Source organism: Ambystoma mexicanum, chromosome 5q (genome assembly GCF_040938575.1).
Source record: "Ambystoma mexicanum isolate Mex_15411 chromosome 5q, UKY_AmexF1_1, whole genome shotgun sequence".
In the NCBI taxonomy this organism is placed as follows: domain Eukaryota; kingdom Metazoa; phylum Chordata; class Amphibia; order Caudata; family Ambystomatidae; genus Ambystoma; species Ambystoma mexicanum.
In genome coordinates this window covers 1,287,099,200-1,287,125,062 of record NC_090933.1, presented here as the reverse complement: position 1 = coordinate 1,287,125,062, position 25,863 = coordinate 1,287,099,200, and the positions used below count along the sequence as shown (strand labels likewise).

The window sequence follows — 25,863 nt, the reverse complement described above, 5'->3', positions numbered from 1 at the left end:
CGGCCCACCCCGGCGGCCAGGGTATTACAGACATTACTAGATGACTTTGGGCTGGCGGATGTTTGGAGACTGAAACACCCTAATGAAACACAGTACTCACACTATTCAGCTCCGCAGCACCTGCACACGAGGCTGGATTATGTTTTTTGCCATGCCAGATGTGATGATAGAGACCACCCAAATAGAATATAGGGCAAGGGTCCTGTCAGACCACTCGCCTCTGGTGCTGACGTGGCAGCACTGCCGCCCCAGGGCGCCGATACCGACGTGGCACCTCCGGGCGGAGGCGCTCAGAGACCCAGTCTTCAGGGAAGACATCAGGGATGCGATCTGACAATACTTTGAGGTGAACACAGGCAGCGTAGATTCAGCGTGCACACTCTGGGAGGCCTTTAAGGTGGTGTTGCGGGGTGCTGCTATTGCTAAGTCAAAAGGCCTACAGGGTGGGGTCCTAACAGAACTAGAGGAAGCGGAAGAGAAACTGGAGCGCGAAAGCGACAGGGCAGGAGGGGACGCGGAACTTGTACTCGAGTTGCAGCAGAGGTGTGCGGAGCTTTGGGAAAGGCTCTGCAACCTTAACTACAAAAAGTATGTCGAGAGGCAACATGCAGGTGGGGATAAAACTGGCCGCTTGTTGGCGTGGTTATATAAGAGCGAAACCCCCAGGCCCCCGATTAGGATAATAACCAGAGAGGACGGGGAGGTGGTTGACACCCAGGAAGGAGTCAACGAGGCATTCTTGGACTATTATAGAACATTATATGAGGACAGGGGAGGGGACAATCAGGAGGAGATTAGAGAAACACTAAAAGACATGGAATTACCTAAGATTAGTGATGAAGAAAGGGAGGAACTAGACCCACCGATTACCCTGGAGGAATTAGAGGAGGTGGTAAAACAGCTGCCCACCTGCAAGACCCCGGGTACGGACGGATTCCCGGGCGAGTTTTACAAAATTTATAAAGCAGAAGTACTCCCTCCTATGCTAGAGATGCTCAATGAGTCTTTTGAGAAGGGTCGGCTACCGGACACGCTCAGAGAAGCACTAATCGTGCCGCTTCCAAAGCCCAACAAGCCAGGGCATTGCTGCGGCTCCGAAAGGCCGTTGTCAATGTTGAACCAGGACAGCAAGATCTTGACGGCGGTCCTGGCTAATAGGCTACGAAGGGTCATCAGTAAACTGATACACTGGGATCAGACAGGTTATGTCCCCAACAGAAATATAACCCACAACCACAGGCGACTCCACCGGGTCATTGAAGAGGGAAACGGAAGCGATGGGGAAATGGCGGTGGTGTCCCTAGATGCAGTCAAGGCTTTTGATTCAGTGAGGTGGCCATGGTTGCTGGCGGCCCTGGAAGAATACAGGATGGGGCCGGGTTACGTTAGGTGGCCGAAATTGTTGTACAGTGAACCACTGGCCAGAGTACGCACAGGATTGGTGATATCTGAGAGGTGGCAACTCAGTAGAGGCACCAGACAAGGGTGCCCCTGGTCCCCGATGTTATACATTCTGGCCCTAGAGCCCCTGGCAGTGTACCTCAGACAACAATATGACATGGTTGGTATTGAAGCAGGGGGAGAGAAACACCTAATATCCTTATATGCTGACGATTTGCTACTGTATTTGAAATATCCGGGAGAAAATCTTCAGTATATTCGAGAGGTCATGGAAAAGTATGCAGAACTGTCCGGCATACCGGTGAACCCCCAAAAATCGAGCATGTTCCCATTGGGGAGCTAAATAGGAGTCCCTCTGGAACGGCTGCCAGTGTTGTCCGTACCTTGGGCGGCTGATTCCTTCCACTACTTCGGAATAGATGTGTATCATACTGTGGAGGGGGAACACTTGCATAACACCGAGGTGGGTGTGAAAAAAATCCGCACAAATATGAAGTTTTGGGAGAAGCTGCCGCTGGCGATGATAGGGCGGGGGGCGATGCTCAAAATGGTGGTCCTGCCTAGGCTGTTACATTTCTTCAGTAATATACCATACCTGATACCCAAAAAGTTTTTTGTCAAACTGAACAGCATGTGTAGGGACTTCCTGTGGCACGGCACTCGCAATAGAGTGGCGCTATGGAAGCTACAGAACTTCCATGATAGAGGGGGCATTAAGCTGCCGAACTTTGAGGCCTATTATGTAGACAGTCAGTTGCAATATGTAACCAAATGGCTCTCAGATGAAGAAACTCCTGAATCTAGGCTGTTTGGGCAGGACTGTACCCTGTTTTACCTAAAAGAGATTATCTGGGTTCCTAGACTTGAAATGAAAGAACGCCCGGGTATGCTGTTGCTTGGGTGGAAGATGTGGCACAGAGTATGCCAACTGATGGCAAACCCGTGCCCGTGTTCCACACAGGTGCCACTGGTTACCTTGGCTAGGGGAGACAACCAGCTCAGGATGATAATCAGGACCGATTGGGAATCGGTTGGGCTGGCCACATTGGGAGACATATGGCAAGAAGGGGCTATTAAAGATTTCGAAGACCTGGGAGAAGAGACAGGCTTGCATGGAGGCCAATATGTCACATATCTTAGGCTAGTGCAGACTATTCGCAAAACCTGGCCAGAGACTGTACTGGCAGAAGAGCCAGACGTTCTAATGGGAACAATATATGACATATCGGAGGGAGGGCACGAGATCTCTAGACTATATGAGATGGTGATGACCCGGGTGGGGAAGGATTTGACTGATCTGAGGCTGGACTGGGAAGCGGAGGTGGGGGCAAAGATGACCGATGGAATGTGGGAACGTGCCATAGGATACCACAAGAAAGTGTCCAGAAATGCTAGATTGCAGCAGATACAGTTATACATAACGCATAGAGCCTATATGACCCCAACGAGAATATCTAAGTTTGCAAACGCAGGAAGACGAGCATGCCCAAAATGCGATAAGGAAGACGCTGATATGACACACATGTTCTGGTCTTGCCCAGTGATTGAAGCTTTTTGGGGGGAAGTGGCACGGAAACTAGCGGATAAAGGGGTCCCGCTCAACATAGATACAGCCTGGGCCTGCCTGTTGGGAGGGTTTCCCAGACCACGGAACACTAAACACCTTGGGAAACTGAGGGACCTGGCATATGTGCTTGCTAAAAGAAGGATAGCCATGGGCTGGAAGCAATGCCACAAGCCACGGGTAGAGGTATGGTGGCAGGACTTGCAAAAATGGGCGGAGGCTGAAACGGTGGTGTGGCAGGAGGCATGTAGCAATTGCGGGGAGGAAGATGTAGGTAACCTGATGGCTTGGAGAATGTTAATAACAGTACTGTTTGGCACAGTAGTGGATCCTGCAGCTTCGGAAGGAAGTGATACCCAGCCACACGCAGCGGATACAGAACTAGAAATGCAAATAAGCTCCTGAGGGGGGTGGGATTTGGGGAGAAGTAATGAGCGTTAATTGATATTCACGAGTTTATTGTAAATAATGCTGCAAGTTTGGTTTATATTGTTTATTTTTCAAAATAAAAAATTCTTTTAAAAAAACAAACAAAAAAAAATAATTACTAAATGTTCTTAAAAGTGTACATTGTGGAATCTGCCTGCTTTTTCCTGGTGCTAAGATCATGCAAATGCCATAGGATTCCAATGACCTGGTGACGTTAACGCACATTGTTTCTCATAGGGGAGCATAAGGGGCAAGCAGAAATTCCATGCCCCTCCTCTAACTGCTCAAATATTAAAAATACCAGAAAGTGGAAAATCATACAACATCCCTGGCAGAAACCTTTTACACCTGTTTTTGCACCTGTTTTGCGCTCCAGGGACTTGCAAAATGAGGCCCTACGTGTGAATCCTACAAACTGCTCTGATCAGTGGGTTTCATTATGACCCCCCCTATCACTCCACCCTAGGTTACCTGACCCAATATACCCTCAGGTGCCACGAGGAACCGAAGGCCTATACACAGTATTGGTCCTCCATGGGTGGCACTTGCTGGGCAGTGAGGGCGGCTATCATGGATTAAACCACTTCCCCCCCTGTCAGTAGCTGCCTTAGTGTCACAGTCACACACTAGATGCAATATGTTGCAGCCCTGGACTTGCTTTTGATCACAGAGAAGTGTACACTCCAGTGAGAAGTGCTGGTGATATGCACCACCTACGGTTTGCTCAAGAGCTCTTCTTTCTGCTTTTCTTTCCACAGAGGAGGAGAAAGGAGTCAGCGTTGCGGCGTTCGTCGTGTCCATGGTTGTGCTCTTGCTCTTCATCGCAGTTGGATTGTTGCTGTTCAGAAGATACGCGAGTATGAATTTTTTTTCTAACGTGAAAAATGTAACAAAAAAAGCAAAAACTCCCAGATTATAAAAAACAAAATGAATTCCGAAATCCAATAACGAGAGCGTGCCAAACATACATGATGGATGCGGGAAAGGTTTAATTAGAAGATGGGGTGAGGGTGGAGGTTGGGGAAGACATTGGGGGTCCCCTCCCATAAATCGACAGAGGGGATTCTAAAAACAATGAGTTGGAAAAACTGATGTTTGTAACAAGCAGAATTAAAATAAATCGGTGTTCTAAAATACAGTAAGAACCCGGCTACTAGCATATTATCTTCCGTGCAATCCTTATACAGACCCATAGCACTCTTTGGTAAGTTATTCCCACGGGAGGGGACTCGGGCGCTCCAGGGGTGGGACTCCCATCTGTAGAGCGCCGGCCCCTCCCTCCCTCTTCTTCTCTTTCACTCACTCCCCTGTGGTCTCTGCAGTTGGGAAGGGATGCCATCTGCGCTGGTGGCCAGCACATGCTGCTCATGTCTACTCCTTCCTCTTACTTTACACTCATTGGGCTGTCAGACTCCCTCTACTCGCTCTGATTCGTCCTTGCATGCGTAGGGTGAAGTTAATCCTGTACAACAACCCTTTATGGCTAGCAAGAGGCCAAGGAATTTATTGAATATAATCGGGTGATAAAACAGAGGGACCTCTATGACCTTTCAGGATATACTGGGCAGGATTTACAGGATAAAATCCTCTAGGGCCCCTGGCCCGATGGCCTTACAAACCTGAGAAGTACTTCACTTTTATCTCATTTATTCGGAAAATAGACATTTCCATCAAAGAGTACAACACAAAAACCACAATGTGTAGATCATCAATAATACATATATACAATTAAATAGAATTAAAACATACAGCATTAGTAATACAATTTTAAAACAAATAAATGAAGCATGCCCTATTTGATTTGCAACAACTGGAGGGAACTTTCAATATAAGAATAAGTGCACGTGTAGTAAACATGTCAGGAGTTGATAAGAGAAGTCTAAAAGCTGTTAGGACTTGTCTCACCCCTCCAGGTCATCCGTATTGGGAAGAGAAATGTCTTCCTTAAGACAGCGAAGGAAGATGATGGGGCCACCCTTTGGGGGGGGCACAATGCGGGGTCATTATAAGTCATTATAAAAGTGCCTGTAAAAGTGCTGGTAAATAGGGTACCAGCACTTACCGCACTGCCACACTGCAGGCTTGGCGGTGCCGTTAATGCCTGTGTTGGGGGGGCAGATGCATACGTCATCCATAGCTACTGTCCCGCTCCCAGTCCAATACCACGCAGGTGAGAACCGTTACTCCATCAGGCAACCGTACCGCCCGTATCCCAGCCAGGCACAACAAGATATAGAGACATTCTAAGCTGAAGATGGCACAAGCAGTCCAGCTGACGACTTAACATCAATAGGCACATGCACTAGACACAAAGTAGAAATGCACTCCACATGAGGGACACGCACACTAGGTCAAATGTACATGTATACATGAAAAATATTAACATAGCAACCACAATACATGAAGAACACTTACATAAACCGATGTGTAAGCTGAATGCAACACGAACAACACGCGAGTATAGCTCTTTAATATAGAAATAAGAGTGAAAAAGGGCAGCCATCTTCTTTAAAATGGATGCCACCACATGCTTTTAAATAGACAAAAGCCTTGAGACATTCAGAGAACTCAAAAGGCTGAATCTGCAGAAATATAGAAGTGCAGAGGTCAGGCAGTAGTAGGCAGTTAGTGGCAAGGTCAGCAGGAGATAGGTTGGATGGGAACGGCAGATCAAAGGCACAAGATAGCCATTCCCAGGACATAGGTAGCATACTCCCCAATTAATCCAAGCTTATAAGTGCACAACTGACCTTTGTTAGCTGACCCCATGGAGGATAACACAAGAGTGTCCTTAGAGGGAACAGTAAACGTGCATTAATAATAGCTAAAATATCAATAAATAGGAGGTGATTCCTCTTCATGCATGGTCCTCTAGCCCTGGACTTGTAATTGGAAAACACTGGCTAGTCATTAGGTGCCGGCAGAAGATATTACATCTGTGGTACTCCCTAAAAGCGCACACAGATCCAAGGTCAAGCACATAGAGATTGCCCAAGCTCATGGTCTAAGGAATGAGAAATGGTCATTACTAAGACAGTTCATGGGCCTCTCTGCCCCTACTACTACCTGTTTGGTGCATATCTTGACAACCTGTCAAAATGTCCAAGGTTGGCTAGCAAGAAGCCAACCAATCGAATCCCTTAGTGTCATGGCGCCCACCATGTAGTATGCCAGCCAATTTGGTTTCTGAGAAGTGATGTATTTGTACTTTTATCAACATTGGGATTGTCTTAGGAGGAGCCATCAGATATCATTTACCCATTTAACTGTGTAACCCCTATATGACCCATATGTAGCCACATCCCTTAACCAATCCCCATCCCCACAGGGTTTTGTAATATTGTGATGATGTATGACACGAGAGATGACGCGTTGGAGGTACTTAAAGTGTTGTTTTGTATGAATTCGGAGAGAGTCTCAAGATGTTGATGCTTGTTTGCTGTCACTGCTTTATTTGGATGAAAATAAAGCTGAACCTTGCCTTGCACTTTGTCTACTTCATCATTGAGTTTGGCTCGGAGTAATCCCAGTACCTCTAGCAAACCAGGAACCTCCGGGCCCACTCATCACCTGCAATCCCCTCCATAGAGATACTGGGATGTCAGGCGGTGGAAATGGTAGGGCAGTTTGCTGGTATCCCGCCGGAATTATCAGCGGCATACTGGAAAACATATAATGAGGGCCTATCTTTGATAAATCATACATTTGTTTTAAAACAAAGAATAATTGCCCTTTTCCTCGGATTTATGAACCATTGGAGTGGAGATAACCTGGCTTATTAACAAGAGGATCATTCTTGTGATAATATTTTTAATTATTTTTCCTTCCTGAAGTTTGCTTTATACAAAGGGAAGCTATCGACCAATAGCCTTCCCTCCTCATTACTAACAAATAGTTCCTTAATGAAAAAGCGTTCAAGGCCAAGGATGCTCAAGGAAGATATTATATACTTTAACCAAGGAGATGTGCTGCAAATATTTGAGGACATGACATCTTCTACTAGACGTCTAGTAAACATAGCCAATAAACTAATGGTTGCAATGATATATGGCCCACAATATATGTCAGTCACTTTCTTCGTGTAAGAGATATCCTGGGAAGCCCTGAAACACATCCATAATTTTCCTTAAAAATTGATTTCCGTTGACTCGAGCTGCCTCTGTGGAATGGTACCCCACGATGGCTGCACCATCGGTCAACAATGCTACCGATTTGGCCTGATAAATCCGGACAGTGTGATCTAGTGGCAACCGACCCAGTTTCATACCACATCTCACGATGGAACCATTAATCTGTGACTCCTTCGCTATTTGTTGTTTAATATGCAAGTCCCACCTCATATCACAGGAAATAGTTACACCCAAGTATCGGAAGGTACTGACCTTGTCCAATTACCTACCTTCAATCAATACTGCGTTCCCTGAAGGTTTGCTACTACCGATGCACATTGCCTTTGATTTTTCTATGTTAATATTTAAGTCTCTGTCCCATGCAATCATTAAACCCATTAACCAATATTTGTAGGGCATGCGTTGTTCTTGCTATGAAGACTGCATCATCTGCATACAGAAGCACACGTCCTCTGTCCTGCCATCTTGGGAATATTGCTCGGCAAATTGAACTGTGCACTTGGTAGTGAATTTATCTAGCAATTGATAGATTTGAGTGCATTGCAACCAGAAATTGCAAGATCGCCTCTGGCATACCCAATGTACGTAAAGCTTTCCAGAGCTCATCGCGATTAATACTACTACGCCCTAAATCGTACTTAAAGGAGTATGCTTGATCAGTGTCCAGATCATATATCCCGGACATAACACTTAATATGTGATATAATGCAAAGAAGTGTTGAATCCATTTGACTTCACCTACCAGATCTGTATGGTCCTTCATGGATTTGCCATTAATGCTTAGTCCGTCAGCAATCGTTCTCCAATATACTTTGAAGTCGCCTGTGACCTCTGCCCTTTCTAGCTGCAAGCAAGCCTGTTCTGCAACTTCTCATTTCCTGATTTTTAAGGGCTTCCTATAGAAAGCCCTGGCTATAGCTATTTCCTACTAGAATCTACTTTGTCCTCTCAGTGCAGTCAGGAGCATTTGCTTAGCCATCTTGCATTAAACCACAGCGCTCTCCTTGTTTTACTTTTTGGTCTGGCAGGCATTTTCTTAAAAATCTGGCTAGTTATTATATTTTCCCAGGCCAGCCTTTTGCCTTCATCAGAGCTGCCAATATGCAGGCATGTCTCTATATCGTCCATAGTTACATGTATGAGCCTGGCTACCTGTTACTCCGGGTCAGCAGCATTTTCCCAGCGTATTGTTCTATACCCTCCATGTTCATCCCCATTCCCTCCAGACAGAGGGGATTCCTCCCCGCTTTTGATCCTGGCAACCACCTCAAAGTCTTAAGCCCAGCACCAATTTCCTGCACCTAGTATAAATTAATTTATCGTTGAACGGTGTCTAACGTTTACAAAGGTGTACTTTCCTTGTATATCAGATGGAAATCGCTCATTTACCACCTTAAACCCAAGTTCAATCAGAGTGTCCGCAGATGTCTTGCCCCCACTGTCAGTGCTGACCTCTATTTAAGCCGATGGATGAATACCAAAGGCTGTCTCCTCTTCTCCAGCGCCATCAGCATCACCACTGAGGTTTCCCATTCTTAGGTTAAAATCACCACCCACTAACAATTTGATATTTGTTTGGGGTCTACAGGGTCTCCTGCTTCATGTATTACATTTACTAACCCTAATAAGGGCCCACCTCTGGCATTACCACACAGAGAGCCCTTTACTAGTTCAACGTCTATAATCACTAGCATGGGCGAGGTGAAGAATATTCGGTTCTTATGTTTCAGAGCTCTCGACACACATGTTGCCAGGCCACCGCAGTTCCCACCTCTTTCGGTAGGTGACGCCTTAACACTAAAATTGTCCAAATAAATTGTATCCAAAACCCATGTCTTACCAGAATGTCTGCTTGGTTCAGGAATGCCGCAAATTCGGGATCTTTAAGTCGGCTTCTAAGCCCAACGATGTTCCATGAGGCAATTCTTATAAAACCCAAGCAGTTATGATCTTTATTAAGACTTAGACAGAGGAACGTATGCGATGCATCCATAAACCGTGTCCTTTGCCCTGCTCGTTAGCATGGGTAAAGCAGATCTGGCCTGTGCACTGTCTAAGACGGCTTGATTCAAATCCATCATATTCGTTAGGCACTGAGGGCCTTGGGTGCTAACATTCTTTAACTGCCCAGAGCCATATTATTATTGTTCTTTGATAATGTGCTTAATACCAGAGATTGGTTTCTAAGCCAGGATCGGGTTTCAAACCTGTGTTGCACTGAGTTGTCTTGCTTCCAAGACAAGCGCGTTGCCCCTGAGCTATCCTTCCTCGCATATGTATGCATGTCGGATATAATGTCTTACAGCGGTACATGCCAGGTATCAAGTAAACGGCACCTAGTATGATGCGTATCCTGATGCACTTCTATGTCTCTGAGTGCCATTGCGTCTGCGCAGTTCAATATGGCTGCTCAGGGATACTGGTTTACCATCCCAAACCTCACATTGCAGCCACTGCAGTACATACAGTCCAATAGATTTCTCGTGAATGAAAAAATCTTAAAGGATAAATCAAAAAGTGGCCGCCACTGCCTTAATCAATGATCTTTTATAAGAATTCTTATTACCGTGATTGTTGACTTTGAAGCAGCAGAAGGTGTTTCCATGCCCCATGTTATCAATCTGAGCCTCTTTTTCCGGGTAGAAATAAAGAACTCTCGCAAAAAAGTCCTAATTCTAGGAAGCTGGCTTCTTCTCCCACAAAGTTTAGCATTGCAGGTATCCCATGTCCTACCCCTAGGTCAAATAGGAGCCGTTTAAAGCAAGTACTGGCCCTACAGGGGCTGCAGGCTTTGAGAACTGGTACTCTCAGTGTTGATGTGAATGACACTGATTTGTCAATGGATATCCCGGCAGTAAGCGAGGAATCGGCATTAGAGGAACTTGCCAACCAGAAAGATCACAGCCGCTCACTAAGGGATGGGGCTATGCCATTTTGGATGGATTGATGGTTTATCTTCATCCTTATCCGTGTCTTCCCTCCCTCTAGTAGAGCGGGGGCAAGAGTTGGAGAAAACTATCCTGGAGCCTCTACTGCAGTCTCTTTTTAAAAAAAATATGTTTATTTTTGGAACAAGCAGAATGGTAACCATACAAAACATGTAAAACCTTATTATGGAGACGTCTCACATTTCCTCTCTGTCCACCCTCCCCCCACAGTTGGTTATCCCGGGTAGATATCTAAGGTCCCCGTTCTTTCCCCCAGTGCCTAGGACGTAAGTCCGCCCTCGAGGATCCTTCTGGCCAGTTGCGGTTTGTAGGTCAGGGCCGGAAACTCCTGGTCATAGTCAATTATTGGTCCTCAAATGTTTTGGAAGCGATGGAGCCGGCTCGCTCTGGCTGCTGTTACCCTCTCCGCTATCAGCACGTCCCATATTTTTACCCACCAGATGGGCATAAGCGGGCCCTCAACGGACTTGCATGTGCGGGCGACCACTATTCTACCCGCTAGGAAACACTGAGATAGTAACTTGGCTTTGGTTCCTGATCGTGGGTAGATTCCTGGAACGGGAGACCCCAGGAGAATAGGTTCAGGTTCCAGAGGAATTGTCATTTGGGGGATCTCTGTGATGACAGTTAAACATTGTTTCCAAAAATTCTGGACCTTAAGGCAGGTCCAACACATATGAAAAAAGGATCCCACTCGGCCGCACCGTCTCCAGCAGATTGGGTCGTGTTCACGTTAGGTTCATGTGATGGAGTCTAAAGGTGGCATAGTACCAGCGTAGCAGGATCTTGTAGGAGCATTCTCTGTTAGTGATACATGTCGATGCGGAGTGGGTGCAAGTCCAGATGTCCTCCCAAGTTTGGTCCTCTATTGAGTGCCCTAGGTCTGCTTCCCATTGTGCCATAGCTCTGGTTCTTGAGGCTAGGAAATCCGTTTGGAAGCGCTTGTACAGGATTGATATTTTGCCCCGGGTCGGGAGATCTTTGAGAGTTAGTTCCAGGGCTGTGGGAGCCCGGGTCGCTGCTTGCCGTCTATATGGGTGAGAGCACCAGTGACGCAGCTGAATATAAGTAAATCTGTCACTCTCTTGGAGCCGGAAGGTTTCTTTGCATTGTTCGAAAGTGCGGGGTGATCCTCCCTCAAAGAGCTGACCTAGGGCTTCCAGGCCCCCCTTGATCCCGTTTTGAAAGTTTTGGGGGTGGGCTCCAGGTGAGAAAGCCGGGTTCAGGAATATTGGAGATGAGGGGCTCAGTCCTCTCGGAATCCTTTTCTGTTTCAGGGCTCTGTCCCAAATGTTCACTGTATGCTTGGTGGACATGAGGAGACCCTGCCAGCACCTCCGTATCAGGGGTGGGATGTGTGTGAGGAAGCGTAGGGGGAGGGGGAGGTGTGACTGTTCTAGTTCCACTCATCTGGTGCAGTTCATGAGGGTCTGCCATGCTTGTGTGCATGCTAGTTGCGCCGCCATTTGATATCTTTGCAGGTTTGGGACCCTCAGGCCGCCCAGTTTTGCACTGCCTAGCATTGTTCCCCTAGGGATCCGGGATTTCCTCCCCGTCCAAATGAACTGTAGCATTTTCCTCTGTAGGCCGCGAAGGGCAGGCGTCGGAATCATGGTTAGGAGTGTTGAGCAAGCGTATAGGAATCTGGGAAGCAGGTTCATTTTGCAGGCTGTACTCCAGCCCATCAGTGATATTTCTTGAGATGCCCAGCGTTTTAGGTTGGCTTCCAGTTCTTTAAAGAGTGGGGGGAAGTTTACTAGGTAGACCATCTTTGGCTCATCCGGGATATGAACTCCCAGATCGGCGATAGCCTTTGTTTTCCATTAGATTGGACACATGGGGGCTAGGGTCTCCTTGTCTGCCGGAGTTAAACCTATCCTCAAGGCCGCTGACTTGTTAAAATTGATCGATAATCCAGTTACTCTACCGTAGCTGTCTATTTCTGCCAGGGCATGTGACAGCGAAAAGTGGGGCTCAGAGATGGTCAATAGGACATCGTCCGCATACAGCTCGATTTTGAGTGGGGAGGGGCCTTCCTCGCATATGTATGTATGTTCGATATAATGTCTTACAGCGGTACATGCCAGGTATCAAGTAAATGGCACGTAGTATGCTGCGTATCCTGATGCACTTCTATGCCTCTGAGTGCCATTACAGCTGCGCAGTTCAATATGGCTGCTCCGAGATGCTGGTTTACCATCCCAAACCTCACATTGCAGCCACTGCAGTACATACAGTCCAATAGATTTCTCGTGAATGAAAAAATCTTAAAGGATAAATTGAAACGTGTCTGCCACTGCCTTAATCAATGATCTTTTATAAGAATTATTTTACCATTATTAAGGCCTTTGAAGCAGCAGAAGGTGTTTCCATGCCCCATGTTATCAACCTGAGCCTCTTTTTCCGGGTAGAAATAAAGAACTCTCGCAAAAAAGTCCTAATTCTAGGAAGCTGGCTTCTTCTCCCACAAAGTATAGCATCCCAGGTAGCCCATGTGCTACCCCTATGTCAAATAGGAGCCGTTTAAAGCAAGTACTGGCCCTACAGGGGCTGCAGGCTTTGAGAACTGGTACTCTCAGTGTTGATGAGAATGACACTGGTTTGTCACTGGATATCCCGGCAGTAAGCGAGGAATCGGCATTAGAGGAACTTGCCAACCAGAAAGATCACAGCCGCTCACCAAGGCATGTGGCTATTAGACGCCATTGTGGATGGATTGATGGTTTATCTTCATCCTTATCTGTGTCTTCCCTCCCTCTAGTTGAGAGGAGGCAAGGGGTGGAGAAAGCTATCCCGGAGCCTCCACTGCAGTCTCTTGCGGGACCTGTGGGGCCAAATAATGAGCAATCCAACCTCTTAGAACAGATTATCTCTATGCAGTGGCATCAGGTCAAGGAACAAATTATTTGCAAGCTTAACCAATGCAGACATTTTGTGGATTTCTGTGTTTGGGTGGATCTATTCGACAAGTATGCAGTACAATTTCACCCAGTTAAGGTAGATGAATCCAGCCAAACAGACCACTACCCAGATATGGTGACTCAGAGTTGCCAAACTATGCCAAATGAAACCAGCAGTTTGGTGCCTACAGCTAAAAACTAACCGTCGAATGGTGGTAAGAGTGAGGATAGGGTAGGCACCAGGGACAAATCCAGTCAGACGGTTCTGGACATTTTGAGTATGGTCCAACCCTCGAAAGAAAAAAAACTGCAAAGGTACACCATACCATAGTTATGATTACATCTTTGTTCACGGAAGACGAAGCACATGTGGGGTGTAATCAAAGGGACCAAAGCAATGGAACTGGAGGGCCCACTGGTAAACTGACCTGCTAGCATTCAGAAACCTGCACACTGAAATATTGGGCCTATTTAGGCAGACTATGCGGGTGTCTTTCTGTAAGGGAAATCCAGAGAAGGCTAAAATATAAATGTAATCTGAGTGCAGATTGCAAAAGCACATCACATTGCCGGATGAGAAATAAACGCAGCAATTCTTCCACTGAAACTGTCACCCATCAAAAGGGGGTGCACTGTGACAATTCAGACCCAATTTTCAGCAGAAAAACAAACAGCAAGTAATTAAAAGTGTATTTTGTTAATGATTGATCGAAACAGCCCTGCACTTTCAGTGCAAAAGCAAAGTGAACTCTGATCAGTAAAACACACCAGGTGTCAAAGAATAAAGGCTGATGTTAGAAATTGCATTATGGGAGTTCATGTCAGCCAGGTACAATGGAAATAATTCACAAGTGGCTTTTCCCAATGCCAGCCTGGTTTGTGCATCCCAACTGTTTACAACTGCAATACAATGTGTCCTTCCTGAAGGGTGTTGGAAAGCAAACTTTCTCTAGACTTGCTATCACTGCAGGACAATTGGCCCTGGCTGGGGCATGACTGTAATGCAGGGGGGAAGTGTGAAAACAGGATCTACAATCAAGGGAAGCTGAAACTTTGAAAGAAATACAAGAAATGGAAGCCTTTTAGATCGGAATGATGGTCATAAGAGGACAGGCTTTGAGACATCACAGGGCCGGCCCAGCTCTTTAGCTGCAGTGGGAGATCTCGGTGTAGCCAATGCATCCCCCTTTTAGGATCCGCAGCCACCAACGTCAAACAACCAACTTCAGACAACAAAGAGACTAATAAAAACTCTGGTCACAGGCTGGCCCAGACGGACAAATGGCTTGGAGGAAGCAGTACTGCTATTTTCATTAACATGAAGATTTACTATTAATTTATAAAGACTATTATAATTTTCTGTAATTCTGGTATGTGTACTCCTGGTTAGGATTGGGTGGGTCTAGGTGGTCTGGATTCTAGATGGCGGCGCTCCGGCGCTCCACTGTCTGCAAGGATTCAATGCAGACAGAGAACCGCTGCCATCCATAATCCAGACCACATACTAGAATCACAGGAAAATTCAAGAACCCATTGCCTAATGCACAAGCCAACTGGAGGGATATAGTGAACGCTAGTAAGAGACCTAGATACCACTTCTGCAACCATGACTGCAATCATTGGACATTTGATCCCAACCGTACAAAGCTGTTGTGCACTAAAGGAAATCTCATGTAATGAGCAATAACCTAAAAGTACTTGTAAAATATTCTTCTTGTTGAAAAAACACAAACTGCTTATATAAGAACATATTATTGTTGGTAAACAATTACTTGTGAAACTTTGATCAACACAGGTTGCTACCATTTTAACGGAGGGTACCAATCGCAACTAAGGATTAAGGGAACTAATAACATGCAAAAAAGGTACGCTCAATGATACTAACCCAGGACTGCTTGTGATTACTAACGGGTTTCTGAATGTATAATTATTTGTTCCAAAGTTGCCTATGCATAATGCTGCGCCTTGACAAAGCCCATCAACAGGGCGAAACATTAGCATGTGCCACCATCAGGTTAATGTTGGCTCAGAAACAAACTTGCACAAAGTATTATCATATCGCAAATCAATAAACAATGGCCCTCATTAGGACCTTGGCGGAGGACCATGGCGCTATTAGCACCATGGTCCATGGCGCTAAGCTGCCAACTCCGCCATGGGGGTTGGCGGACTTACCGCCCCATTCCGAGGTTGGCGGGGCGGTAAGTCCCCAATCCCCATTTACCCTTCCCCATTCCCATTTCTGGCCCCATAGGGCATAATGGGAGTGGGGAAGCCGTTAATTACGCCACCGTAAATTACGGTGGCGTAATTAACAACAAGGTCCCTTAGCGCCATGGATTTTAACGCCTGCTAAAAGCAGGCGTTAAAATCACCATGGCGCTAAGGGAACTCGTACTCAGGCGGTAAGGGGCGCCATGGTTTACGCCGGCGTAAACCCCTTACCGCCTGGGTCCTAATGAGGCCCAATGTGTTTATATAAACAAATATGATCAATAGTGTATTTTCTGTGGCGCAGAACCTGACTAATACACACTTGTTTCTCTACCCTGACTGATTAGGGGAATATTAGTCATAGTTAGGGTCTTGCAGCCGACAGATTCATGTTACACACACAGTGAACACCTACCCCCACACAACATAGAAAGGCACACAGACATACACATTTCCCCATTACCTGTACTAGACTTACCCAGGTCTAGCCAAACTGATCCTGAATGCCAGTCTTTATCTGAGATAGAGGAGTGCTCACCTCTTACACAGAAGGGAAGATGGCCGGACCAGTGTGTCCTGGACTGGGAAGTTAAGAATAACCCGTTGAGTACCATCAGACCATGAAAACTCCCTTGATGAGAAAATAAGGGAGTTGGACTTAAAAAAAATTAGATTGCAGATAGACCACCTAGCTCTCTGAAAGGAGGGATGAAGAAACTGGGTTCTATACTAGGCCTAAAGATAACTGCAGGGAGAGTCACCCTGAGAGTTCACTTTGGCCCAGGCGAGAGGAGTCCAGACCCCGTGGTTCTGGGAGATATTCCCAGTCCCATAGAGATAGGGAGCACCTAGAAGACAGGGAAGGGAGTACCAGTAGCAGTTCAGAGTGAGAAGGTGGATGGACTCTGGTGCAGAAGATGAAAATGACAGGGAAACAGAGCAAGGGTTTTGTGAAATACCTAATAAGACAAATCAAGGCCAAAAGAGCTTCCTGACCCCATACCACAATAATGCCAAGTATTCGGTATGGGACCACCTGGAACTTTCTGAGCAAATGATGGCATCATTCCAGATCAGGAATGATGTGCATTGTATAGCATTTGCTAAATGGACGTTCTCATCTGAGTTCTCCAGTTTCTTTGCCGGACTGGAGGACCAGGATCATTATAAATGGTCAACCTATAAGGCGGCAATATTGAAGTATTTATCCACCCATAGGAACCCACAAGAGGCCAGTAAGATTGCATATAACTCGCAGTGTGGGGAAGATCACTCGCCTAAGGAGTTTGTGCAGGAGTTAAAGTAGGCATTTGCACAGACTTCCCAGCGGGTGAACACAAATAGTAAGGAGTTTATAACTACATATTTCCATGCGCTCCCCAAGTACATAATTGATCAGTTGGTGCATTATTTTCTGGATCTATGAAGTCCAGAAGCCCACTGAGAGTAAAAACACCCACAAAAACACCAAACTAACTAACACTCCTGCTGCTGAGAAGGTGGCAGAGGTAAAAACTACCCCCAATTGCATCTTGAGATGGGGGGCCTAAAAATACTCCTTCTGCCAACAAGCAAAACGAAAGGCAGAAGGGACCCCCCCCAACCCGGCTCAATTCGACTGGTAATCAGGCAAGGGCCCAGTACAATGATCCCTCTGGCCCTGCCACCTAAATACTTCCTACGTACAATGGTACCAAACCAATCCTGGGGTATGTATACACTTCCCTGGTCCAAGTGGGGAAACCAATCAGGTAAGTACCTCCCGGGAAACTTCACCCCAAACTTCCCTCAGGAGAGAAGTATCACTCTGCCTCCCAATTTGAACCTTTCTCCAGATAGCACCCAAACCATAACTTCCACAATAAACTCCCTCTCTCCCCAGTTCCAGGACAATAGATCCCTGAACCCGGAAGAAAGGAGATTCAGGGTGGACAATTATCGGGGAAATGTCCAGTACCCGAGCTACTCTGGGAGAAGGGACAGTTATCCTTTTCAGGAGCAAGAGAGGTATGACTTGAGACCTCCCTGCCACCCAGGAAAGGTCTTGCAGCTGGAGCGACAGGTCCAGCAACTGACTGATGATCTGGGGCGCATGCAAAGGGCTCAGTCCAACCCTCAACCTAACCCTACTTCCCAGCATTCCCCAACACCCAGGTCTGATGCCTCAGGGGGGAAATGATGGGAGGAAACATCTGACAAGCTACAAGTTCCTGAGGAGAGCACCCGGGTGGAGGGGAGATGCCAAGCCCTAGCGGAAGCTTCCTTTCTCACCCAGACATAACCCAGTAAAACCTCTCAGTCTGAAAGTGTCTCTTCTACCCCCAACATTTTAGAACCCAAGGAGCATAGGTTAAGTAGGAGAGGCCAAAGAAGAACCCACTTTGTTGAGGACCTCCGGATCATCCCCTTTGAAAGAGAAGAATCCCTGGAGTATTCAGGTAAGCAGACCTTCTCTTTCAGAAACAGAGGTTCCCCTCCCAAAGAAAAATGGGTCCCAAAAGACCCTGAGTGGGACAGGGTAAGTATGGAGATTGACCCAGAGCAAGAAACTATTCAACCCTCCAAATGTGTGTCAGATAGAATAGAAACTGATGTGTCCTTTCCCCAAACAGGTTCTGAGAAACTGCCCTCCGGAAAAGGGGGCCAGCAAAGAATCGGAGGAGAAAGTGGATTCCCCAAATCCACCCATTGCCAGCTGTAAAAGGTACATATTCCCGATCTACGACACAGAAAATTGCCCAAGATCACATGGTGTCAGACTTCAATATTAAGAAAATGAGCACCAGATTTTACACACCGTTAAGGATGCAGGGTCAGTGTGAATTATCATCTCTGGTGGATACTGGATCCCAAGCCACCCTCCTGTCCAAAAAGGACTTCAACCAACTAAACTCAGGATGGGGGAGGGCCACCGAATTCCCCTCACACCACTTCCCGGACAACTCCAAAATTACGACGGGAAAGACATTTCTGTCGAAGGGACTGCGGATCTTTAAATAAAAATTGAGCATCATCGAGTGAAACATCCAGTGATAGTCGTGACTCCAGAGGCCACACCTTGTTTACTGGGGAAAGATATCCTTAGGAGGCTATCACCTCAGTAAACAAGGTCCTCTGGATCCAGACTAACAGGGCCATAACATTTAAAATGAGTACCAATTATTTGAGCTTGAATTGTGCCTGTCATTTTATTGATCGACTTTCTGAGAAAGTAGAATTCCATTTCAAGGACAGCCATGTCCCAGACATCACTGTCATCTCTGTAGTAGAACAAACTTGTGATGGGAACCCTTCTCCATTCTTGAAAACCAGCCTTCCTCCCAGTTTTAAGTGGCAACACCATTCCAAAATCAGAAGAAACCTTGAGTCCCTTGAAACCAGACAAGGAAGAACCTGCTCAAAGTCTGACAGACATTCAGAAAAAGGGTGAACAGTTGTTTCTTCCCATTTAGGTAAATGTGGGGGAGGAACCAGTGCTCTACAGAGTATGCCTGAATAACGGAAGGAGCTTCATCAGTGAAGGATTATTCAGGAAACTCCCAAAAGATCAGACCATTGCCACATTTAAATTGATTGACAAATGGGAAGTAGGTCTGGAAACCCCAAATTTCAAACATCTCCGGCTTAGCAGGTGTATTTTCTTTTTTTAAACATGTCTGTATTAACCGGTTCACATCAACACATCATCAGACCACTGTACAACATGTGATACGACTTATATTTGCATACATTTGCCTTGTAAGGAATTTTCTACCACAGTGAGGATACATGCATTAACCCGAATATGACTTAGGGGTTGCAACTCCAGAAGGTTCTGACCACATCTTAAAATAGTCTCATCTCACTTGAGTGTTCCTTATTAATTTAACACACCGTCTTGTGACAACAGGTAGGCCGTGAGAGGATGCCATTTGTTCTTTGGTTTATTGTGGGGTCCGCAGAGAGCAGCGTAGTCTCTATCAGTGTCACTCAGCCAGACTAAGTCCTTCAGCCATTTACACGTCCCTGGCGGAGAATCACTAGTCCACTTCATCAAATGCACTGACTGGTGGCTATCATACAGGTCACCAACAGTTTACGGCGCCACTTTGGTACCCCGAGCGACCACCCAAACATGCCACACAGCATTGTGCACGGTTTTTCCTGCCCCAGCATCTCTGACATGATCTTTACCACCCCTTCCCAATAGGATTGCAACTTGTCACATTCCCACAACATGTGTATAATATCTGCTGACTCTGCGTTGCATCTCGGGCACTTAGCCATCTTGGTGTTATCATATTTGTGAACCCGTGCAGGGGGGATATATGCCCTGTGTAGAGTTTTAAGTTGTATCAGCTGCAACCTGGAACTGATAGCTCAGGTGTGTGTAGTGCCACACAGCACCTTCCATTGTTTGTTGCTAAATACTTCCCCTGTGTCTTCCTCCCACCTGCTTTTACAACAGAGGGGCTTGCGTTGCGTGCCCGCCTGAAGAATTTTATATATTGATGATATCACTCATCTGCATCCTGGGGAGTTTTTAATGTAATTCAATAGCGGTGTAGCGCGTGGTATAGAAGGGAATAAACGCTGCCGTCATTCTAAAGTACTGCAACCTGCGTTGGGGACCACTGCCCATCTTGTCAATAAATGTCTCCTGCGAGACAAGCACCCCATCCGGATACATGTCTTCCAACCGCTCAATCCCCACCCCCTCCCAGTCTCGTGCCAAGGACATATTGCACGTTGGTGCCAAAACTTCTATGTGCCATAGTGAGAGGCCCGGGTGTAACGGGTGTCCCAGCCCAAGTCTTTTCAGAGCACTCCTCCAAGCGTGTACTGTGCATGCCACATGGTCTATCCCGCACTTATCCTCATCACTACCCGATATCAGCATGCCCTGCAGGGAGTGCAGTTTCACAGAGCCCCGTACCATACTTACATGGGGTACAATCTGCGCTCACGGTATCCAATATCGCGCAAATGATAATTGAGCCGCCAGGAAGTAGGCTTCGATTTCCGGGGCACCCACCCCACCCTCATCCCACATCAGTGTTAATCCTTCCCAATTTATGCGCGAGGTTTATGGATACCAGGACAGCTTGATCAGTTGAGAGCGCACTTCTTGGAAGTAACTGACCCCCGGCCACACCGGAATGTTTTGACCACTACCATTTTTGCCACAGCCACCCTGCTTATGAGAGTGAGCGGAAGTCTACACCATCTGTCTACATTTCTCTTTAAGGTCTGGAGGTAGTTCAAGTGGTTGTCCCTTAATAATGACTGGGTCTCCATACTGACCTTGATTCCTAAGTAAGTGACTGTTAACTGCTCCCACCCGAACCCCTCTGTGTTAGGCGGGCATGTGGTCTTCTTGTTCACAGGGAACAACGTGGACTTAGCGCAGTTCAGTCGGAGTCCGGAGGCCCCTCCAAATTCCGCTATTTCCTGTATCAGTGGGGCCAGGTTGTCCTCTGGGTTTTTTATGTAAATAATTGCATCATCTGCATATAACGAGATTAGTTTACTCGGTCCTCCCATGGGCTAGCCTCTGTGTCCATGAAATCTCTGCAGCCAACATGCCAGAACTTCAATTGCAAGAGCAAAAATTAACGGGGAGAGTGGGCACCCCTGTCTTGTTCCCCTACCAAGTATGAACAGACCCGACAGTGTGCCCTCGATGGTGATCTGGGCGCTGGAGCTTGTGTACAGCAGTCTCACCGCTCTCAGAAAGTGCATGGGGATCTCTACTTAGAGCAGGACCTCAAACAGGTAGGACCACTCGATGGAGTCGAATGCCTTTTCCATGTCCAATAGGGCTGCTACTGCCTGTTTGGAAGGATCTATCTGAGCCAGTATCGCAAACAATATCCTAAGGTTCAACGAGGTCGACCTCCACGGGATAAACCATGACTGGTCCCTGTGCACTATCTGTGTGATGCGCGGAAGCAGACGATCAGCTAGTATTTTAGCAAAGATTTTTATATCCAGATTCAGCAGTGATATCGGCCGATAAAATGAGCAGTCCAGCGGATCTATCCCTGGTTTAAGGATTAGGGTATCACTGCTTCCCTCATTGTAGGTGGAAGTTGGGCTGACTCCATTCCCTCCTCCCAGGCTCCCAGCATATGGCGTGCCACTTCCGGGCCCCATTCTTTATAAAATTCGGCTGTTATACCATTGGATCCAGGCGCTTTGGAAGAGGGGAGATCCTTTATCGCTGTCAGTATGTCCTCTACTGTGAGAAGGGCCTGCAAGGGCCTCTGCTGCCTCGGAACTGAGTCTGGGAAGGGCTGCCGCCCTGATATATTCTGTACGCTCGGTTTTCGGTAGGGTACCCCTCGTTGAATACAGGGATTCATAATACTTGCAAAATACTTCTGCTATCTCACCTGGTCTCCCCACTACCCCCCATCCATCGACTTCACCGCAGTGATTCCCTTATGCCCCCGTTCATGTCGTGCCAGAAGCGCTAGTTCTCTACCCGGCCTCCCCTCCTCTCCATATCTACGCGCCATTGCGGGTCGGCCAAAGTATTTCACCTCCTGCTCAGCCAGCTTGTGGAAGCGATCCAATCCCTCATTTAGCTTGGCAAGCAAGTCCGGTGTGTTCAACCTCACCACCTCTTCCTCTCAGGATTTTATTTCAAGTTCTGTCTCATTTAGTTTCCTACGGATCAGCTTGAGTACCCCCAATTCAGTGGACAGACACCCCCACCCCCGTGGTACCACCTTGAAGGCTTCCCACAGCGTCCCCTTGCCCGACACCATGCCCTGGTTTTCTTCAAAATAGTGTTTAATAACTGTGTACTTCGCTCTTGAATACTATGTCCAGCAGTGCCACGGGTGTACTTCGCTCTTGAATACAATGTCCAGCAGTGCCGCAGGCTCAAACCTCCAGCGGGGCGCGGCGGTACCACCTCCAGTCATACAGACCATAATACTGGAGAGTGATCCGAGAGTGTCCTCGAGAGAAGTGTGCAATCCTCTGTACAGTGTACTAGATGTGGGCACCCAAGAATGTAGTCCAGTCTAGATGAGGTGTTGTGTGCTGTGGTATGGTGCGAGAATCCCTCCACCCCGGGGTGCAGCAATGGCCAGACATCTTGCTTATCAAGCGCCTCCATAGCGTTCAGCACTGCCTTGAAGGCCTTCGAGCGCCGTCTTTCCCCCCCCGGCCTGTCCACCCTGGGATCCAAAACTACATTTAGTTCTCCTGCCCACAATAGGTTTGTATGTAGGAATTTTTGGCAATGCCCTAGCAGTGTATGAAAGAAGTCGGGATTGTCCACATCCGGCCCATATACGGTGACCAATGTCAGCAGTGTGTTTCCTACCAATCCCGACACAATGACAAACCTTCCCCCTGAGTCGATTACGGTGTCGCTGACCCGGAACCCCAGCGACTTGTGCACCAGCGTCATTACACCAGTTGCGTAGGCAGAGTATGTTGTGAAATATTTGCAAGCACCTCAGCTCCTGGCCACCTCTTTGTTCCCCTTGCCTCTGAGATGGGTCTCCTGAAGCATGACTATCCTCGCCCCATGTCTCTTGCAGAATTGCATTACTTTTCATGCTTTTCGTGGGTCATTCAGCCCCCTCACATTCCAGCTGATAACCTTATATGCCATCGCTTGGGTGAGGGCTGTAGAGTAAGGCTAGTCCTTCCCGTTTTCTTACTTGGTCAGCCGGCGGACTCGTAGACCTATTGAGATGATGTGAACCTTTTTATGTGTCGCCATATGCGCCACATGGGCAACTTGTCTCGCCCCCGCCCCACCCCATCTCGCCCCAACTGTACCTCCCTCCTCCCATACTGCCCAACCTGCAGTGGAAACATCCCTCCCCGCATAATTTCCCAACTCTAACGTCAGCATGAGCAACAGCCCATGGGGGCCGGATACCATCACCCAAGTGGCCACTATTTCCCTGAGCCAAGAGAGGAGGACAGACCTCATATAACTTTTACTCAACGCTGCTGTGCTGATTCATTACATTTATAGCGCTAGTATATTGCTGCACTTCGGGGCTACAGTGCACTGTGCTGCACAGTTGTTCAGCCTTAATCCTGAGTGCTTGACTAGCTGCCATTCCTGCACCGGCACTCAGCGGTCAAGCGCCTGTCTCCTCTGGAGTGTTGTCATTTCGGTGGCGATTCAATGAATTTATGCACTGCTTCCGGGTTGGTGAAGAAGTGGGCCCTCTCATTGTGCTGGACCCTCAGTTTGGAGGGATATTGCATAGAGTATTGTAAGGCCCGGTCGCGAAGCGCCCTTTTCGCTGCTGCGAACGACATGCAAGCCTTCTGAACAGCAGGGGTGAAGTCTGGGTAAAAGGACACCTTGCTATTTTCAAATGTGAGGTCTCCAAGCTCACTCGCCCTCTTCAATATGGCATCACGATAACGGTAATTGAGCAGCTTCGCTATCACTCGGTGTAGATTTTTGGCCTGGCCTCGGGGCCAGTTGCGCTATTCTGTGTGCCCTTTCGACCAGGAACTGGGAGGACAGGGTCGTGCCCTGCAGCACATCCTTTATAAAAGTCTCCATGAACGTTTGCATGTTCTTTTGCGGGACCGTCTCTGGGATTGCCACCACCCTAATGTTATTCCTCCTCGAGGTCTTCATGTTTATCCTTTATTGCTTTCACCTCCCTCCGCAGCTCTTGAACCGCCTGTACAGTGTCGTTGCTGGGGTCCTCTAGTGTGCTGACTCTGGTTTCTACTTCCGAGGACCTACTACTTTCTTTGTCTATACGCTCCTACATCCTGTCCACTTTGTATGTCAAGCCATCCAATTTAGAGTTGATGGCGGCAAAGCCTCTGCGCATTTCTGCGAGGACCAGGCTTAGTTCCGACGCGGGGGTGTCCATGCTAGGGCCCGCTGCTGGTCCCCCTTGTGGGGAGCCAGTCGCCATGGTGGGGGTCTCTGGCGTGGCTACCAGCCTGTAGATGTTCTTCTGCAGCCCTTCCTTCTGTGTGAATAGTAATCGGGTCTGTCTTTTATTGCCCTCGCCATCTACAAACAAAGGGACCATATATCTGATAGTAGGAGAGAACTACATTGGCTCAGAATTGAGGACAGAGTCAGGTTTAAAGCACTAACGATTGTCCACAGATGCCTCTTCGGAAAGGCGCCAGCCTACTTTAAAAAGCACTTCGCCTGATATGCCCCCCGTAGAGGTTTAAGATCAGCAGATACAGGCCTGCTTAATATCCCAGAAGCCAAACGGGCTACGGGAAAGGGCAAATCTTTCCCTTTCAAGGCAGCCAAATATTGGAACGAGCTCCCTGCTAATTTAAGACAACAGGAAAACTACTCCACTTTCAGAAAAGCCCTGAAAACCAGACTTTTCCAATAATTAGTGCAGCCTAGTTCTTTCATCCCACGTAGTCCTTTTCCCAGCAAACCACTGTAAATTACAATCCGCAAGTGGTAACTCTTTGCGCTCCGCTGCGCCCTGATGCCTGCGGGCTTTTGGCGCGTAACAAGCATAAAGTAAAGTAAAGTAAAGCTTCTGCGTGCCCCCACCGTCCTTGGCACCTGCTGGTTCACATATTACGGTAATTTGTTGTTGTTGGGTTCCTTCTAGTCTACTCCTGCTGCGTCCCTCAGAGGCCCCCGGGACGCCGGGATGATAAGCTCAGTTCCGCCGCCACCCCCTCTCCGCTGCTCGTTGTGCTGTCGGGCAAAGCAAGGGGGCGGCCCTCGCCCTCCACCCAGACCCTAGTCTGATCTCCTCCCCTGCATGCCAGTCGTAGCTGGTCCCCCCCTCCAGCGCCTGTGGAACCACAGGTCACCCAATGCAGCAACTTCTTTCTCCGCCGTGGTCACCTCTGCTTCTGTCATGCGCTGATGGCTCTCCTTGCTTCCCTTTTGTTTGCTTTCGTGGGTTGCACACCATTCCCCTCTCCCTCTGCACCCCTGTTGGGGCTACATATGGGTGTACATGTGTAAGGGCTCAGTATTATAGGGGGGTGCCGTTGGTTGGAGATTTCAGGTCGGTGCCCAGTACCTCCCTCGTTGGAAATTGCCCTCCAGGTCAGCACACTGTGTCCTGTTGCATTAGATGCCCACAACAGATCGATTTTGTGTGAGAGCCGAGACCTCCTATGGGGCCTCAGTTTTTGCGCTCGTGGCAGGCCTGGTCCCTGCTGCTCTCGCTCTGTGCCCGCTTCAGAACGCAGCACAGGAGGAAGGACCTGCTTATGCTTATCCTCAGTGCTTCCCAATCACTATTACACAGGTGTTTGTTACTGCGTGCCTCCTCAGCACTCTGTGGGCTCCCGCTTGTTAC

At 47.6% G+C, this 25,863-nt stretch overlaps 1 protein-coding gene across 1 annotated transcript in view; it reads left to right on the top strand.

Annotated features, from left to right (window-relative positions):
* The window catches only part of LOC138498040 (natural cytotoxicity triggering receptor 3 ligand 1-like), a 484,903-nt gene that overhangs the window by 330,011 nt on the left and 129,029 nt on the right, over positions 1-25,863 (top strand). Inside the window, exon 4 of the mRNA XM_069621878.1 lies at positions 4,153-4,251. Coding sequence (XP_069477979.1) covers positions 4,153-4,251 — 99 coding nt within the window. The remainder of the gene's footprint in view (positions 1-4,152; positions 4,252-25,863) is intronic.